Source organism: Amphiura filiformis, chromosome 20, assembly GCF_039555335.1.
Source record: "Amphiura filiformis chromosome 20, Afil_fr2py, whole genome shotgun sequence".
NCBI lineage: Eukaryota > Metazoa > Echinodermata > Ophiuroidea > Amphilepidida > Amphiuridae > Amphiura > Amphiura filiformis.
Window position 1 is genome coordinate 20,041,859 of NC_092647.1, and position 20,704 is coordinate 20,062,562.

Sequence of the window (20,704 nt, forward strand, 5' to 3'; positions counted from 1 at the left end):
ACTTGAACAACTAATTTAAGGTTGAAAACCCTAAAATCCAGGAGCTTCCAGGGGCTTTGCCACCTGTACCCCCAGCAAGGGCCCCAGGCCTTTTGGGCTTTGCTTATGCTCACAAATTTTCAACCTTGGGATCAGTCATTCAGTGAAACAGGATTGTGTGCCCTCCAGTAAAAAATTCCTGTGCACCCAATGTGTAAACTGCATATTTTACAGCAAGAAGCATACAATGGCACAAGCGCTTACACAGGTTAAATTTTAGTTGGTATCAACACCTACTGCAATGGTAAACAACCTGTACAGTACTGTACCAGGAAAGAGGCATGACTCGGCAATGTTGAGGGAAACTGGACTTCTGGTAGACATACAGCAGTCCCCAAAGTTTAACCTTGCTGATTGGACGACCTTCTACCTTTACGGAGACACTGTTTATGCCCTCAGCCGACATGTCATGACACCATACCAAACAGTACCATTGCTACCAAAGCAAAGAGAGTTTAATTCCCACATGTCAAAAGTTTGTGTCTCCATCGAGTGGGAGTTTGATAAAGTGTTGCAATATTCCCCCTTTCTGGGCTACTAAAAGAACATGAAATTTTTTCTGCAACAAGTAGGAAAACGTTGTTTACTGGCAAATTGTCTCACATGTTTCTATGGGAGTTCTACTTCTAGTAGAAATGTGGCTGAATGTTCGTTGACTGGTATGTTTGTCCAAGCATGTTTTGAGCGGATATTACTCATTTCAAACAAACTTGGCATCCGGGCTTGTCATAAACAAATTCTTGTTGCCATTTTGCTGGCCAAGATGAGCTACCCATGTCTATACATGGATATGTTGGAACCAGGCAGAAAAGAGTACAATAAGAGTCTTCAATACTACAGTATACTTGATGTACAACCGCTGGGGTCATCTTCTGCAAAACTTGGAACAAGCTTGGCTAAATCCACAGATCTTTGCACATTGCATACACAAAAGGGGCACCTATGGATTTGTATGAGTTTGTTTCCTAGACAGGGTCACTTTTCCTGTTTCCTCCTCAGTGGCGGCGCAGAATTTTTTTTGGGGGGGGGGGGGCATTGAGGGGTAAAGTGAATTTCATTTCGAAATTTTGGGGTTTTACTGGTGGAAACAGGAGGGCAAGAGTTCTGACTGGGGGCATTTGCCCCTCATGCCCCACCACCCCGTGGCATCCCCACTGTTCCTCCTATAAAAATGTGTTACATTGGTGTTTACACCTTACGAAAGGTAAGCTAATTTCCAATATGTCTTCCTTGATATTTTCCAGCTTGTGATGAGTACATATCAGATGATACTGAGGACGAGTACAACTATCGCTATCACCCGGCCCAGAAATCTGTAGAATATCTGTATTTTGAAGTCAAAGCTAGTAATGATGTTCATATAGGCCTATCACCAATAGCTGGTGATGCTGAAGCTATGTATGAGATAGTCATCGGTGGATTTGGAAATATGCAATCTGTGATTCGTAGATGTATTCAAGTAAGTTATTGGGAAAAAATTCCCGGCCTCCCAACTCAACACAAAAGTTGAAAACCATGAGCGTTACCAAATTGCGTGGAAAAGGGGTTATTTTTTATCAGTAGCAAGGACCGTGATATTGGCAACATAGGGGGTATTTAATTTGCACTGTCCGTGAAAATTGACAGTGACATTAGCAAAATAGGGGTATTTAATTTGCACTGTTTGCGAAATTTGGATAAAAGGGGTACTTGAGAAAATCCAGAAATTTTTTTGTCAATATTTAGTGTCATTGATAAGGGGTGTTTGAAATTCTAATCATTAAAAAGTGGTGTTTGAAATTCTGGTCATTGATAACCACAAAAAAGGGGTTGTTTTGGGCCAAATTTTGTCCTCGATTTTGTATGAAAAAGGGGGGTAAATTTGATTGAAAATCATTGCAAAGGGGGGCCTTTGAAAGATTTGGTAACTCTCATGGTTGTCAACTTTTGTGTTGAGTTGGAGGGGCCGGGAAAAAATTACACGTAGGAAAGTGTTGAAAGAGTTTTTTGCTGCAAGTAAAACCATGACCAGCATGGTGTTAAACATCTAGTTTGTGGCAATTTCATTGGTGGTTGGACCTAGTTTCCACTGTTCATAATAATAGAGCACATTTAAACGGTTGAATCTGTCCGAGCGCTGACAGTCAACTGGTGATTAGGGTTTTCAAGCCATCCCTCTCAAAATGTGATTTGGTTCTTAATGATGGATGATCCTTATTTCCGTACCTCGACTGTAGAGGGTGTATTTTCAGTCAGGAACAGAGACGAGGAGGCCCACTACCCAAGTCACATATATGAAAATACACCCTCTACAGTTGCGGTACGTCATGATGCCTATCGACCATAAGAGGCGATACCATGAACAGTGATTAAAACATTAGGTTTTGTTCAAAAGAAATTTTCCTTACTCTTTATGTACAAACCTGATGAATCTGTATAGTGATTCAAATTTATATTTTTCTCTCCTATGTGCATGAACTTAGTGTGAAAATGAGGTAGTTGCATCAACGCCTAGCATCTTAAACATAAATGAATGGAGAGGGTTCTGGATCACTTACAACATGAACACAGGCAAGATGGAGGTCGGCAAAGAAGCTCAGGGTCCTTTCATGATCTACACCGACCCTAATCCAATCCAAGTCAAATATGTTGGTTATTCAACTGGCTTTGGAAGTGAAGGGAAATTCAGGTTCTGCAATCTAAGTAAGTGATACGTCTGTATTTTGATATGCTGTAAATTATTACTTGCCATCCAGGTTTAGACCTTTGCTGTTGGGCAGCTGAAGCTTCAAAACTACCCACCTGGCTGGCAGGTGTTAAGCTACTACAGCCCTGGTCAAAAATGTTATTTTTGGTCAAAAATGTTATTTTTGGTCAAAATGTTATTTTTGGCCAAAAATGTTATTTTTTTGGTCAAAAATGTTATTTTTTGTCAAAAATGTTATTTTTTTGTCAAAAATGTTATTTTTTTGTCAAAAATGTTATTTTTTTTGTCAAAATGTTATTTTTGTTGTCAAAAATGTTATTTTTTTGTCAAAAATTTTATTTTTGGTCAAAATGTAATTTTTGGTGGGTATCCAAAAACTGGAGGAAATCCGTATGCAATCTTACTAATCTGACATCATGTTTCTTATTTTTGCAACCAAACATGACAGCACACTTTGCAGTTTCATGTAATTGAACATTGAGCTATTCCATTTAAAATCAACACTGTCCCTGTGGAAGATTTGGCTAAAGTCTTCCACAGAGGGAGTATGAGTTTCCAATAGAATAGACAATTGGGTAACTTCCATTTGAAATACTCACTTCAGTTGTGGAAGATATAAGTAAGTCCATAATACAGAGAGAGAGTAAGGGTTTCAAAATGATTAACCCTTAACAATTACATTTGAAAAATATACTCCCTCTGTGAAATATATTCCCAAAATTTTCATTAGGGGTAGTGTGGATTTCAACTAGAATAGCCCATTTCTTTTTCTTATGATCTTGATAGTTTTGTTTGTAAAATTATGTTTGTAAAGTGGTATTTGTTTATGTTTACATAAACCCTGGTAGTGCTAGAACACTTACCACCAGAGGCGTAGCAGCATAGGGGCATCAATATAAAATGGCTGGTTCCCCCAATCAGGCTCTGTGCTCCACAATTAAATGGCTCCCCCTTTGCCATTGATTACCACACCTATGATTATTCTAATGTATTATTAAAAAACATGGGCAGAAAACAATGGCGTTTATATCTGCAATATACTTTCCAATCTTGATTTTATATCAAGTTCTTGCACTAACATTGATCTAACGTATTAATTCTCTTTTTTTATATACAGCTGACTTACCAACACAAGCACCAACCCGTAAGTATGCAATCTGTTGCAGACATGGGGTAGAAATTAAGCTAAACTGTAATATGTAACTCTTGCACTCAGGCCCGTTCCTTGGTATTTTGCTGCCCTAGGCAATGTCTCTCCCTGCCGCCCCACCAAAACATACCAAAAAAGTTTTAAAGGGGTTACCCTCTGTAACCCACTAAAAACTCATCAGTTTTGACCTATTTGTATACTGCCCAAGACCGTTTTTCTTTTCTGTATTTTGATCCCACTTTTTGTTCTTCTTCGGCACATAGTATTTTTCTTCCCCCCTTTTTTTTGCGCCCTTCTGTGTTTGCCGCCCTATGCGACCGCCTTACCTGGCCTAATGGTCGGAACGGCCCTGCTTGCACTGAATGATTAGTCAAGAGCTTACAAAGTTAACCAATAGCCCATTTCAAACATGTTGCCTCCAGGCATGGCCATTTACCACCTATCTATGACAACTATTTTTGTCTAGGACGCCTCAATTTAAGGATTTCTGATTTTAAGTAAGCTGTATTATCGTTTTATCCCCAAGATTGATCGGAATTTATTTTCATGACTAAACTTGTAGTGACATGAGTGGGTAGTGCATAATAAGTGAAAAATTTCTAAATATACATGATGCAGTCATGTCTACAGTAGAATTCATCTCGACCTTTGCAGGACTTAACCCCATTAAAAGCTATTAAACCAAGATAACACTCATTGAAACAGCTCAACTGATTAAATCGGATCTTCTCTGGTTGTGCACAAGTGACTGTTTTCATGTGCGATATCGCAATAAAGCTGGTATTCATAGCTTCAGTTGGGTAACCGATTATAAAGGAAACGAAAGGAAACAATGTTATGTGTGGCTTTGTTCACGAAATCAGACAATGTCGTGCTTTTTGTAAACCAGCATTCTTGAAAATGAGCAACATAATGATTTTTGACTTAACACGGTTTAGAAATAATTTCTTCATATTTTTGGTGTTATCTGTCGTTACATGTCCTTCCTAAAACACAAAAGTACGACCCTCTCCAAACACCTAAATTAGCTAAAAATTTAGGACATGTTACAAAACTTTATTTTCTAGAACCTATTTAGAATAATTTAAATGTAGCTTTTACCGTTTTTTTTGTGGCATCCTTCAGAAGTGAGCGGTCCGATACCAATATTTTCGGTCAAATCTCCATTCAAATAACACGGGGAGTTGGCTAGCTATGCCTTGCCCTCACTCATATTTTACAAAAGTGCGACCATTTCTGAACATCTAACCTAGATGTAATTTTAGGTCATGTTAGAGAAATATATTTGCTAGAAGTTTTGGAGAATAAATAAAATATTGGCTGGTTATTTTTCACACAGTGATGTTAACTAGGCAAGTGTCCATTCTCCCAACATACATCATTTGTAGGGGTCACGCGTCAATGGTGAGAGCACTGTGTATTGTGTATAGGAAAACGGACAGTAACTGCAGTATGATTAGTCTACATGTATGTAGATTGGTTGACTTTGGAAGTGGGCCATGTGTCAAGGGTAAAAGGTCAAATTTTTAAGGTCAAATAGGGGCAAATTGCTATAAACCTTGTCTGTGCTATATGACAGAATCGAGGCCCAGTGGTTCAATAACCACCTTCTATTGCCATCACAACCCTCCCATCAAGCAAAAAACATTTTACAAAAAACGTTTAAATGTTGCGTTATATAAAGTGTATCAAAACGTGGTAATAACATTCAAAAACATTTTTGAAAAAAAAAAATTCAAAAATGTTTGCCCAAAATATTTAAAAAGATGTTTTTATGACCTTTATAACCTGACATTTAAATGCTATTAATACGTTTAGTCAATTACGCGATGGACAGGGGATTTTGTTGTTTCGGAAACTGCCTTGTTTTATTCTGTATGTCTTTCAAACTGACAAACTTCTTTATCGTCGGGCTGTGCTAATCTACCTTATCTGTTCTATGAAAAAAAAAGAAGTTTCTTCATTTGTCACTAACAATACCATATTTTTGTTCTTTTTAGCTGTATTTGATGCTCGCTGTGGTCTTGGTTGGGAGTTTGATCCAACAACTGAGAACTGTTATCTCTTCAGGGAAACTGATTACCGTAACTGGGATGATGCCGAAACTATGTGTAGGAAGGATGGCGGTAATTTGGTTAGCATCATTAGTGTAGAGGAACAAACTTATATAAACGGTGAGTGTTGCCAAATTGACGGAGTTTATCATCAAATTGCACTTCCAAAATAAAATGATGCATGCATTGATTTTTGTCATTTGAACTAGAAAAGCAAAATCATACCTAGTCATTTTAATATCTGATATCATTTATTATACTTTGTGGTATTTCTGATTAAAAACTTCCAGTATGTCATTTTGGTCCGTTTTTCTGGTGACAGTTTATGTAAAAATGTGTACAAATGATGAAGGGATGTTATTGATTTTGTTCTTCCAAGTATTAATTGTTGGTATGTTGTAATCTACAGTGGTGTAGATTTTTTTTTGGCATTAGGAGGGGATGGGTTGGAAAATATATTTAAAGTATAGTGAATCCAGCACCTTCTGGCATCATTTTTTTTTCACAGCACGATTGAAATTATCGAGTGAGTCTGTGGTATGGATTGGAGCTAATGATTTGTCTGTAGAAGGTGGTTGGCAATGGAGTAGTGGAGATCCATTCAGATATCTCAACTGGAATCCAGGTATGTATATGCTTGCATAGGGTGGGGAGGGCAAGTACACAAGTGAGTCCATGGTATGGTCCGCTTTTTTCAGATTCTCAGAGGCACATCCCCACCCGTACCAAACTTGAGTACTACCTGGGTACTTGAGAGCATGCATACACATATAGATAGAGCGCCCGGCTAGCGATCGGAAGGTTGTGGGTTCGAATTTGCAGCAGTAGAACAGCCAGAAAGTACAACAGTACGCATGTTCAGCTAGATGGTCATAGAATTCTTGAGGTTTGGCGTACTCAAGAATTATAATAAGACTGGAATGCTCAAGTTTTGCGGTGCCTGATGACATATCAGCTTTAGAATTACAATCGGATGGTTACTGTGACTTATCTAGTGTAGTGGGGCGCTGAATTGAACCATATTAAATATTATTAAACCATGGTCATATAGGTTAAGCTCAGCACTCAAGAATCGTAAATTCTATTTAGCACATTTTTGAAGGCCTTTCATGATAAGTCAACTGACAAAATTCAAATTTTCCAAACTTGGTGTAACAAAGAAAATCTTGAGACTAAATAAGCAAGAGTAACCTCCACCCACAGAGGTCGGTATACACAAGAGTCGCATTAGTTTACATGTTCACGTAACCGCCTGAACTCATTTGCATAGGTTTGGAGGTGGGCTGATCGTATTTTGATTCGTCGAACACCTAATTTGCATAGGTTTGGAGGTTTCCATATTTGGGTTTACGTAATTAATTATTAACGACCCAGACGTTGTTTACATCATGACGTCATAAGAGCTGGTCACTTCGTCAAAATCCGACGAACGAACGCTTGCAGTTTTCTTTTTATTACTGTTATATCGTGAAATACCATGTAGCTGACGTGTTAGTCCAATATGCATAGGAAAACATTTCTGGCGATGACCCATGTTCACATTGGCTAAATAAGCTGTATTTTCGCTGGAAAGGGGCCGGACGAGTCGGCCATTTTGTTTGCAAAAGGCATGTTCTTCTCCGCGTTACCCGGAAGTGGCAGCACCAGAACAAATGACGCATTTCTGGATTTCAGCCGAACGGTTACGTTCACTGCCGTGCATCAGTATAGGCATCAGCTTATCTAGGTTTTACTAAAGTAAAACATCTTTGCCTCCACCCCACCCTGAGTACTAGTATCTTTTAAATGAGTGAGCCATCAGGCTAAGCCTCTGAAAACATCCACCCTATACCTGATAGTAGTGTTAGAAATCAGATGAGCCCTCACTCTGAAAAGTTGACAAGGGACTGTAGATTTTCAGGCCTATGTGCATGACTGGTGTAATCCACTCTACACGGGAGTTGACTGCAGACGACAAGTTCTAAATTTCATTGAAAAATTCGAAAATGTCAGAATTGTACATTTGAATGACCACATTTAGAATCAGCATGAAAATTAATATGCATTAAAATGAGTAAAAACAAGTCTAGTATTGGTACAGTGGTTCTTGAGATCACTATATAATTTGAGAAAATATCTCAAAACTTGAAGTTTTCATGTTCAAGCCTATGGCAAGTATGCCAAGTATTAACTTCATTGATAATAACATTGTAGTGTTTTAACCCCATGAGAACTACCTGCCGATTGGCCAAAAAGAAGTTTTCATTATCAATTAGACCAATCAGCAACATTGTTAGAATAATTTCACCACACAAAAAAATTGGGGGTTCATTATTTGCAAAGCTCCATTCTGATTGGTGATTAAAGTGAAGATATCATGTAATTGACCAAACAGAGGCAATGTTAGATTAACTGACTCGTTATTCTCTTCCAAGGTGAACCCAACAACCAAGAAGAGGAGCATTGTGGACAGGTGTATATCGCTTCTGGCAAATGGAATGATAACGATTGCAGTCAAGATACAGTAGGATATATTTGTAAAAAGACTGGTGAGCTAGTATAAGCGATTTAGGCAATAGAAACAAATTAGTTTGATCTTTCGATCGACCATCGATGCTTTGTCGATCCTTATTGTTTATGAAATCAATTAATGTATTAGTGTTAATTGTTAAAATAGTAATTTTTGCCTGTAGTGATATTGACCAATAAAAATTTAACGTTAATTCTGATTAATTTGTTGATAGTTCATTAATAACAAGCATCAAAGCAGCATTGATGGTCGATCCAAAGATCAAACAAATTTGTTTCTGCTGCCTTTAAAAGTTATAATGATCTTGTTTCACTTAATTAATTCTTTAATTAATACTTTAAATGGTATAAGAAAGAGTGAAAAGTGACCTTTAGTGATTCTTGGAATATCCTTTGGGGCTGCCCACTTCAGTTTATTGGTTCCAAAGCAAAATGTTAAGATTTTACACAATCCCCTCAAAATAAGTGATGCACAGTCATTTACTTCTAACTGTTGGCCATCATTTGGGCAAATTTTAATATGATTTTAATGTCATTTTATATTAAATGCAGCAACACAAAGAATTTCTCAAAATATCAAAGGACTCTGTATACATTACACCATGTAAAAGTCACATTTTGTTGGAATAGAATTTTCTAGAAAATCAAAACTTATCGAAGATAGCGAAGTAAAACATTAACAATTTCATGTGTTGGTCATTTTATATGCAACTGACAGGCTATATAACATCTCATTTCACGGTGTCACCAAACCTGTACCTGCCCGGCAATGACGCCCTCCGTTATCGAGGCGTCTACCCAGATGAATGCGCCAGACTTTGCGTAGAGGAGACTTCTTTCAATTGTCTCTCATTTGATTACAACAAGCCGGTGAGGGAATGCGATCTGAGTGATACAACAGGTGCTTTAAATGGAGAACTTTACAGTGATCCTGTATATGACTATTACGAGAAGAGTAAGTAAATGTTCTTTTGTTTTACATTTTAATATCTAATATCAAATAGAGGTTGTGCATATGACGTATCATAAAGTAAATATGGCAGAGTACTCAAATGCAATCAATAAAAGCATGATTGCAATCTACCGCGACAGTTCATCTCACACACATAACAAATGCACTAAGATCAAATAGGTTACATACATACATACATACGTATGTTGATGGGTTGATGACAACATTTGATTGAATGGACTGCACTGCGCCATGATTACGGGAAGGAAACAGGTTCAAATCCTTTGTTTGGAGCCAATTGATAAAAGCATGCAGGGCCTCTATTGATTAATTCAAATTGAATAACTCATCATTTGCCCATGGGTGCCACCATTAGACACGTTAGAAGACCAATACATACACAATAAAATAAACCATTTTTTTAAGATTTTTCATGAAATTTACCTAGCTAGGTTTATTCTACAATGGATATGATGGGCTCTGGGCTGAATATAGCAGTTAATATTGGTGGACCACACCATTTCCCTGCCACTCTCCCACCCAGCTATAGAAGTGATGAAAGGAGTTGGTCCAGACCTGGTCCCTGCAACTCTCCCACCGAGCTATGGAAGTGATCATATCTGAGCTGAATATAGCAGTAAATATTTGTCTCTCATTCTTTACCCATAGTGCCAGGAGTTGGTCCAGACCCCGTCCCTGCAACTCTTCCACCCAACTATCGATGCGATGAAGGATGGGCTGGCTACGGCAGTTATTGCTATCAGGTTCAGAACGTACTTGAATACATGGTAGACGCTAGGACAAGATGCCGCATACTTGGAGGGGACCTGGTTTCTATCCACGATGCAAATGAAAATGATTTTGTGCTTAATTTGGTAGCCTCAGGTAAGCTTAAATTAAATATTTTATCATATCAAAGAGCACCACTTACTGGATATATTTTGTATCTAGTCAGTGAGTGCATACTTATGCTTTATATCTAGTCAGTGAGAGCGTATTGCGTAAGTATGATACATGAATATATCAAGATATGCATAAAAAGGTGATTCGTGTATACCGGTCATGTAAAATGCGTGCAAGACATTATATGCGAAACAGTCATCCAATTTTTGTAATGATTTTCCGTTTTTTATTAAAAAAATTTTAATAATTAGAATGCTTAAAAAATTGTTATTAGGTTCAGCGTCGGTATGGAATGCGCTCAGTGTCATACTGACACTACACGCACAATAATTTCCTGTGCCATATACCTCCGTTCCCCCTAATAATTAATAATATCATCCGAATAATTACACAATAACTATATCATTTATATATGAGGTATATGATACGTGAAATAATCATCTGAGCTAAGTAACCAATCAAAATGTAGCATTTAGAGTTTAGTCCTCTTCAGCTTCTATACTGACTATTCTTACCATATCTCTGATTGGTTCAATACAGGGTGTCCCAGAATGATTTGTACCGTGTTTGCAAAAATAACTAAAAATAGAAGATGGGCAGTGTATCTATTTTTGATACCAGCATTATAATGTTGGACATGTCACCTACTTATTCTGTTAATTACAGAACGCTACCTTTATTTGTTTTGGCGTGGCATGCAATAATGTAAAATCTATGAAAAACGACTCGCATACGTTTGAAAAATGGCACGATACGATTAAATGAAGAACGTGGGATGTTTGGTACAGCATTTCGACGACAACTATTGTTGGGGTTGCGCCTTACAGCTTGCCTGACAGCTGCAATGTTCGCTCTAGCTCTTGCAGTCTTACGAGCACCTGAAGCTTCACTCTGCCGATTCCTGGCAGTTCAGTGCTCGTCAAACTTCTTTACGTTATACACTATCGTCTAATGAATATTCTTTGCGTCTCAACATAGCTGCCGGTTTCCCAGTAAGTTTTTGAAAGAAATCCACGCTGCTGTAAATTGAGGAGCTTTGAGGAACCGTCTTTTCTGTACCACAACCAGTTCGATCTCTGCAAGCATTTCAAATGACATGGACCTCACACCACAATAACTATATTTAAAACTACCGCCAAAGAGAGAATGGGATTAGGCCACAAATCCTTAGTTCCATATAATGATTGCTTCGTAACGTCATAAATAATAGATAGATATCGGCTATTTAGTGGAAAAATGAACAGGGCACAACTAAAATACCCGCATAACTTTTTCCAAATAACTTTGTGCTGAACGGTTAGTAATGTTACAGATTTTCAAAATAGGTTGCGTTGTCAAAACTTAGATTTCACCATTTTTACGCAATCTTCTATAACTTCTATTAGAAACGTCCCAATTTTTAAAATCTAAAAATCTGATAAAGCTAAATATATGTAGAACTTAAAATGCAAAACAATATGACCATTCAACATGCCCTTCATACCTAAACAATTCCATCTTTCCCGGTATAGATCATTCTGGGACACCCTGTACATATAGCCCTAACTCTTTTTAACCAATCAAAGTACGGTAGTTGTTAGAGGCTGACAATTTTCTGGTTACATGGGGTTAACATAATGTCTTTTGATGTAACATTGTCTGGACCTCTTGTGCATTTTTCATCAGTTGTCTGATTTTGGATATAATATTATAATTATGCTATTACAGTCACATATTTTAAAACAGGATCTGATTTTAATCTGCTAATCTACTGCCAAGTCTAAAAATGACTGGCACCAAGGGATTGGGCTATTTCATTTAAAATCCATACTCCCCTGTTGAAGATTTTGAAAATATCTTCCACAGAGGGAGTATGAATATCAAATGGAATGAACACATTAAGCAGCTCCATTTGAATTTCATACACCCTCTGAGAAAGATTCAACCTGAATCTTCCACTGAGGGAGGGCGAGTTTCAAATGGAGCTGCTTAATGTGTCAATTCCATTAGATATTCATACTCCCTCTGTGGAAGATATTTCCAAAGTCTTCCACAGGGGGAGTGTGGATTTTAAATGGAATACGCCATTATAGATGTTCAGGCCATTCAAGCCTTTCCTGTGATTCCTTCAGTATTTTCCCATCTTGTTGATTTACGTCCTCTTTTTGTGTATGGTGAGTATAAAAAGGAATAAATACATAAAATGAAAACATTATTTTGTATGTCATATCTAGCTGGTGTAACAGAATATTCAGTTTGGATTGGTCTCAATGATTTGGCACTTCAAAACTCATTTGACTGGACCGATGATAGTGTTGTTGATTTCACATCGTGGAATGCGAATGAACCTAACAACTTTGGCGACAATGGTGAAGATTGTGTGGAAATGTTTAGTAATGTAAGTAAGGGACCGGTCACTCTTTACACGGGGGGTGGGGGGATGGGAGATTTTAAGATTTCATGTTTCCCCTTCGCTTATATTAAAAATATATCAAAATTTTTTGAAAAAAAGATTTGCCATTAAAAATTGACATTCGATGATATATTCTCGTATATTCTACTACCATATATCCTCCAATAGTCACCCCCGGGGGCTTTGCATTGTCCAAAAGGGGGTGTTTATTAGAGGTCATTTTTAGAACGATAATTCCTGTTAAAATGTTTAGGTAAGCTTAAAACTCATGCTGGAATGACAAACTATGAACTTGGGAACAATGACTTTCAGTTCATATGGAAAACTTTTGCCCTGATTTGTGCATTAGCTATTTGTTTGCAACACTCAGTGTGTGTGTGACCTTTTTGTACACGACGACCTAATTGCACGGCTCATGAGCACTGCTCAGATAAGTGGACCATTCCACTTTACCAAATGGGTCCTAAACATTAGCGTAACAGAGTGAGTTAGGCCTATAGCAGGAAGTATAGCGTCGACAAACACATCCCGTATCGTAAAGTGTTGTGGCCCGAATCATGGGTCAAATAATCGAAAAAGTCGCCCAATTTTTCTCTTTACCATTGGTTTCTATGGGACAGGAAACTATCGGAAGTCGCGGGAGACAATGTTGAAAAGTCGTCCAAATTTTTTCTTAACCATTGGTTATTATGGGACAGGAAATTGTCAAAAGTCGCGGGGAAAATCTTCAGAAGTCGCCCAATTGGGCTACCAAATCGCGGGTTTGGCAACCCTGGAGACACGGTCCTCGTGATTGGACAAGTTTTGCCCACCTCTTCCCATGAACCAATCACGAAGTGTGTTATATCACTGGAAAGAGAATATTATGCAGATTTTGATTCCGTCCGACGACCTCACATTTGACAGATAGTTTAATTTTGCTGATGAATTTAGCGCTGGCAACCCGTAGAAAATCGTCAAAAACAGGCACTGTCCTCATTGAAGCTTGAAAAAAATGACCAAAGGAAATCAAAATTGCCCACCGGTTCCCGTCATTGGATGTAATCGAATTTAGGCTTATTTGAAAGAAGAAGTTTTATATTTTATGAAACCGTCCGACGATTATAAGAAAGTTTATTTTAAAAGCCATCAACAGCAAAAGTTTTGTCAAAAACGAAAAATGCGCCGACGGAATCCCGTGCTTAATGAACCAATTAGGCCTGTGTTGAGCAGATGCGCGCAAGTTTTGCATATGCACTTCCGGGTTTACAATCAAACATTAGTGGTCGTGTGTGCACCTTGGTAAGCTTACTATTTACAAGATAGCATGGAAATATCACCATCTTTGAAACATCTTGGTTGAAAAAAAAATGGTGGGGTGGCGTTTAATTGCTAGAGAGCGACTATTCGAGGATATGCAGTATCTTCAGAAAGCAATTCAGACAGACAAAACTCAGGTGGTGATAAATATTATATGAAACCTTTATGTTTTTTGATTATTTATGATCTTATTCCGGATCAGTAAACTTATATCAGTAACTTTAAACAATTTTTCCTCCAGGGTGCATGGAATGATCAAGTGTGTGATGACCTAGTACCATCAGTATGTAAGAAGATGAAGGAAGACCTGCCACCAACTGAATTCCCAATCACCCCATCTGGATGTAGTTTGGTAAGCTTAATACAGAAAAAAAAGCGCAGTGATTTATAGTGCACTATGCACAGGCACAATGCCTAGACATTGATCCACAAGCCTCAGCACACTTTCCAGGTTGTCGCTGATCACTTCGGCCGCACATTCTCTAAACCATTCAACAACAACACAAGGACTTTGCAGCTTCAAGAGCGCACACCCTAGACATTGCAACCAGGATCAACTCCCTAAGTTCCTTGGCCAGGGGAATTTCAAGCAACTCAATTTTTCACGAGAGCATACTATACCACCGCCAGGGTTCGAACCCACAACCTCTTGCACCATAGTTGAACGCCTTATCGATTGAGCTAACTTGACTGCTTAAACTAAGAGGCTGTAAGTGCTCTCTTGTTGTAATGCATATACTACCTTCTTGCATTCAAGTGACAAACATTGGGCTATTCCAGTTGAAAAACATACACCTCCTATGGAAGAAATGATGTTAATCTTCCACGTAGGGAGTGTGAATTTCAAATGGAGTTTCCTGAATGAGTTATTCCATTTGATATTCAAACTCATGGTGTGGGAGATTTAAAGTCATGTCTTCCATAGGGGTATGGATTTCAACTGGATCAATGCTATCATCACATGTCTGACAAATTAGCAGTGATGGAAGACATTATGATCAGTGGCACTTTGTGATTATGCCCTGTATGGGTAATATATGCCTGTTTGGGACAAGCAGTATGGAAAATAATTTGATCTTTTAGACCTTTATGTAAAGGAAATGTTCAAAGTTCAATGTTGAAACAAACTTATATAACACACAAGTGTAACTTCCAAAGAGTATAAAGTGTATATCAATGCTCAGTGGTATAATAGAAGTGTTACTTAATTATTTATTCTCTTGAAAAGACAGTACAATCTTTATAATATTTTGCCATAATTGTCTTGTTTCTGTAGGGCTGGGTACCATACCAATATTCCTGTTACTATGTTGAGAGTAATGATAAAGCAACATGGTCTGATGCAGTTAATAATAAGTGCACTGCTCTTGGGGGAAATTTGGTGTCAATTGCAGACAGGTAAGATCTGGTGGAGGAGCGATACTCAGTACAAATCGCAGAGTGCAGACACATAATTACCTACACCTCTGACTTCAATGCGTGTGGTTAAGTTGATACTTCATAGTAACAGTTGTCACAAAGATGCAAATGAGCGAGTCTTGATGGACATGTTGCATCTACACGCATCCTCTCCTCGCAACTAATTTAACGTGGCTACTAACTAAGTAATACACTGAGGGCCTTCAATTCCCCTGTACTTATTATCTCACTGCCAAAATCCCCATGGATATGTGGCTTCACTTAACGCTGTGGTCAGGAATGAGCGCTCAGAGTCTGGAGTACAGTTGACCATATGGAATAAGCCAAAAGTATTGGTCTCATTTTTGGGACTCTGGTATCAACAAATGGCCCTCTTTCCGGTCAATTTTGGTATGATGGGTACTTTTTTGTTCAATATTTCGTAAAAGCAATACTCCAATTACATAATGTAACCATATAAGTAACCAATCAAAATAGAGTTTTTAGATACGTTAATACTTTAGCATACTTTTAAGCTCAATCCTAACAATTCTTACAACATCTCTGATTGGCTGTATACATGATATACCCCTCTTTGTAACCAATCAAATTAGTTCTTAGAGGCCTTTAATTTGGCTGGTAGTGACCATGGGGGAATAAGTTCCAAGCTGTATTTTGATTGAGAGAAAGAAGATGCACATTTGCAGAACCTTTTCTACTTTACACTGTACTGGGCAATGTAAGGGGCCGTCCATAATTTTCGCCATTTTTACTTACGTACAAAGCGTATGTAAGAGGGAGGGAGGGGGTAAAAATCCTGGGCATGTGTACGTGAGAAAAATGGCGATTTGTTTGAGCAATAAAAAAATAAAAGTCAGTGAAAATTATGATGGTATTTTCCAATATTTTATATAACCAATTGACCTAACATTGTTCAATTCGTTTTAACAATTTCTTTAACATGCATGCAAATAATGATTTTCGCTTTAATGTTGAGTCTAATATGCAGAAGCAGTGGTCTTATTTTACATTATGCTTAATTTATTTCATACCAAAATACTTAAAACAAGTATTTTCTATCATGGAACCCATAGTTTAATTACAAGAACATACACCAAACATGTCAAAGGGATGTCCCTCTGGTTCCCCCTATATATGATTTGGTCCCGGGAGTTCTAAGTGGAAAAGAGAGTAGGAACAGATTTTGGAGTGCATTAGTCATTTAGTTTAAATTCAAGCTGCATTTTAAGCTAAGTTTTAATTTATTGATGGCTTTCGTTTTCATGAATATATGGTTTAAAAAGGAAGTTTTTTCAGCATTTTTCAACTTATCTGTAAAAATAGTAATAATGTTAATCCAGAACTAACTGTTCTCCTGGAACACTAATATAACCATAACCCTAAACATAATCGAACCTTTAACCTAAACTCTAACCACAACCCCAACCCAACATCTCAATTTTGCTATTAGTAGTCGTGGAAATCCTTCGCCATTTTATTTGTACGTAACTCGAGGGAGGGAGGGGGGTAAAAAGTTACGTACGCTTTGTACGTAAGTGAAAATGGCGAAAATTATGGACGGCCCCTAACTTCACATTTTAAATTGGTTCAAGGGAGACTACTAGTTATTATATACCTCTTCTAAAGATTTCCGTCATCTGATTGGTTAAAAACGCGGGCATAGTTTTGACTATGCCCGCAAAAGTAACTAATCTCCGGGCATAGATGTGCATGTTCTTTGTTCCGGGCGTAAAATGATATTACGCACATGTTTTTGCGCGCCATAATTACACAGAAATCACAGATTGTAATCTCTGCTGTTCGTATTGAAACTATTAATTTCTCTTCCCAAAATCGATGCTTTTAACCAAACATATGACAAGAATCTTAAGATTTGGTATATAAAACAAATATTGACTGCTTTTTATTTGGGGCATGGTTAAAATTATAGGCCCGCAGTGATCTCAAAAATCAGCTTGGGCCTATAATTTTAACCATGCCCCTCATAGCTGTCAATATTTGTATACTATGCTCTCCAACTTTGTCTTTATATTTTTATATTTCAGATTTGAGCAGTCTGTGCTTACCAGTCAATTGGGTCTACAGGATGGTCAGATGTTTTGGATTGGATTGAGTGATTTGCCTAGTCCTGGACAATATTCTTGGAGTGATGGTACCCCTGTGACATACACACACTGGGACCAAGGAATGCCAGGTAAACTAGCAGGCCTATATCTGGGGGAGGGGGTAGTGTCATGGTAGCCTGTGACATACATACACTTGGACCAAGGAAGGTCATGTAGCTGGAGGGGGAGTTGAGTATGATGTTAGTCCTGTGACATACACACACTGGGACCAAGGAGTGCCTAGTAAATTAGCAGGCCTGTAGCTGGAGGGGGAAGGAAGTGTTATGGTAGCCCTGTGACAATCATACACTGGGACACACAGATGCTTGGTAATTTAGCAGGTCTGTTACTAGAGGGGGAAGGGGGAATGTTAGGGTAGTCCTGTGACATACACACACTGGGACCAAGGAATGCCTGATAGATTAGCAGGGATGTAGCTGGAGGGTGACGGGAGTGTTATAGTAGCCCTGTGACATACAAACACTGGGACCAAAGTATACCTGTTATATTAGAAGGCCTGTAGCTGGAGGGGGAGGGGGTGTAATGGTAGTCCTGTGACATTCACACACTGGGATCAAGGGATGCCATGTATATCAACAAGTCCTTTGCTTGAGGGAAGGGGATGCACTATATTGCATGTGATATAAATAAATTTGGGAGATTTAAGATGTGCTACACTTAACTACCAGCACACTTTAACAACCATTCCGCTTCCATTAGGGACTCAAACCTGCAACCTGTATAGTGATGTGCGCCCTTAAGGTGCAAGCGTTGGATTGCGCATGCGCACTAGTCAATAAATGGCCGACATTTATGGCTGACCTCGTGACATGAAATACTCATCTTCTTCTATATTTATTGACTCAATTATTGACTCTAATGTTCCCTAGAACATATCGTTACATGGTGTCAAGAACCGGGATTTAATCGTGCCATCAAACCGCTAAATCGCAACTCAAGTGTGGGCTTAATTGCATCTCAAAGTGTCTCTCAAACGCACTTCGCAATGTGGGCTTTCGCAATTCGCAAATCGTCTGCCAATTCAACACACTCGCTACGCACTGCCAATGATCTGCTGTGGGCCAAGCGACAATCTCGATCGCGATGGTGATCCTTGATCAACTTAATGGTTTAGTGTTTGCGTATTAAGGTTCAGTTGTACAAGTAGTGTATGTAAATCTGTATTATAACTCTAGTTTAAGCTTTCTAAAGAGCCATCCATGAATATCAATTCGAAGTCTAGTCATGCAAGTTGAATTGTCAATCGAATCAAGTTCAACATGTCAGAGTCATAAACAAAATGAATCGAAAGCATATTTAGCTTCAATCAATTTAAGTCTCCAGACACGTGTCAAAGTCCATCAAGTTGTTCAAAATTGAGATTAATATGTCTACTCAAGTCAAACTAGTGTCATGTCAATGTGTGATTTGCAAAGTGTTCATGAATGAAATGTACATGTATTAGTCAATCACAATATTCATGAAAGAATTTGTTACATGTTGATAATGATACTAACAATAACAACATGTTTAAGCCTCAAGAAACGTGTGTAATTGAGCAGGATGCAATTTTCTAAAGTAAAAGTTACAAGTCGATAACTTATCATCCTGTCAACGTCACAAGTCAAGTGATATTTTTGTCAACGTCACAAGTCAAGTGATATTTTGTCAACGTCACAAGTCAAGTGATATTTTTGTCAACGTCACAAGTCAAGTGATATTTTTGCCAACGTCACAAGTCAAGTGATATTTTTGTCAACGTCACAAGTCAAGTGATATTTTTGCCAACGTCACAAGTCAAGTGATATTTTTGTCAACGTCACAAGTCAAGTGATATTTTGACAACGTCACAAGTCACATGATATTTTTGTAAACGTCACAAGTCAAGTGATTTTTTTTTTGTCAACCGTCAAAGAACTTTCTGATTGCAAGTCAAGTGATATTTTTGTGAATTTGCAAACTGCGTACATAAAGTACAATCTATGTCTATGAAATTCTATGCCATATTTGGGTCAAATTGTTCAAGTTCAAATTTTGGAAACAATTTGTCATTTTTCTGTTTTTAATGCTTAATTAATATCATTGTTTGCAAATAGAGATACATTGTTTTTGTTTTTCATTATCTAAAGAAAAAAAAAAATCAATAAAATACAATTTGTCTCTATTTCTCTGCAAATTGCATATTTTGTGAATTGTTCAAGGTTATTATAATTGTCAAGGTTATTATAATTGTCAATTTGATATACTTGCATACAGTCTATTGTTCAAAAAGTGAAAGATTGTTCAAAGGTGTGAAACAATACAACTTTTGTCAATTTGTATGCTTACATGAGTATCATTGTGTACATTCTATGTATATACATTGTTAAAAAAAAAGTGAAAAATTGTTCAAAGGTGTGAAGCAATACAACTTTTGTCAATTTGTATGCTTACATGAGTATTATTGTATACATAATCTATATTTCTAGTTATTCAAAGTTGTAACACAAGCCCTGTATCATGGCTGATGCTGAGGCTAATACCAGTCCTTTTACCCTACCTGTTCCTCTGCCAAAATTAAATCTAGAGGGCAATTTAAAAGATAATTGGCTCAAATTTAGACAGTTGTGGGACAGTTATGAAATAATCACAGATCTGCCAAAACGGGGTGAAAAAGTACGTTTAGCCAATTTCATCATGGCCATTGGTATTGATGCCTTAGACATCCACAACAATTTGCCCTATGTCAATGAAGGTGATAAAGAGAAATTGGATGAAATACTCAAATTATGGGAAGCCCACTGTAAGGGTCAGACTAATGTTACATTTGAAAGGAGCCAATTCAATATGTGTGTACAAGGAGATGATACATTTGATGTGTTTCTATTGAAATTGAAAACATTGGCTGTTACCTGTGAATTTGGAGCACAAAAGGATGCGCTTATCAAAGATCGCATTGTGTGTGGTGTTACAGATCGTCGAGTAAGACAAAAGCTGATGAATACAGCAAAACTCAATTTGGAACAAGCTATCTCTACATGCAGAACAAATGAAGCTACAAAATCACAGCTACAGGCAATGACCAATGAAAGTGTTAGTGCTGTCAAGAGTGACTACAATTACAAAGAGGAAAGAAGTACTCAAGAGTCAGAAAAGTGTAAACATTGTGGACATAAATCAAGTCAAAAAGGGTTTACAGATCAGTGTAAATTTTATGG

General features: G+C 37.7%; 1 protein-coding gene across 1 annotated transcript in view; it reads left to right on the plus strand.

Moving 5' to 3' along the window:
• The window catches only part of LOC140142195 (macrophage mannose receptor 1-like), a 72,362-nt gene that overhangs the window by 23,972 nt on the left and 27,686 nt on the right, over positions 1-20,704 (plus strand). The window contains exons 15-26 of the mRNA XM_072164161.1: positions 1,284-1,498; positions 2,502-2,721; positions 3,843-3,869; positions 5,876-6,049; positions 6,438-6,554; positions 8,344-8,457; positions 9,156-9,392; positions 10,059-10,274; positions 12,506-12,669; positions 14,225-14,335; positions 15,260-15,381; positions 17,448-17,596. Of these exons, the coding sequence (XP_072020262.1) occupies positions 1,284-1,498; positions 2,502-2,721; positions 3,843-3,869; positions 5,876-6,049; positions 6,438-6,554; positions 8,344-8,457; positions 9,156-9,392; positions 10,059-10,274; positions 12,506-12,669; positions 14,225-14,335; positions 15,260-15,381; positions 17,448-17,596 (1,866 nt within the window). The remainder of the gene's footprint in view (positions 1-1,283; positions 1,499-2,501; positions 2,722-3,842; positions 3,870-5,875; positions 6,050-6,437; positions 6,555-8,343; positions 8,458-9,155; positions 9,393-10,058; positions 10,275-12,505; positions 12,670-14,224; positions 14,336-15,259; positions 15,382-17,447; positions 17,597-20,704) is intronic.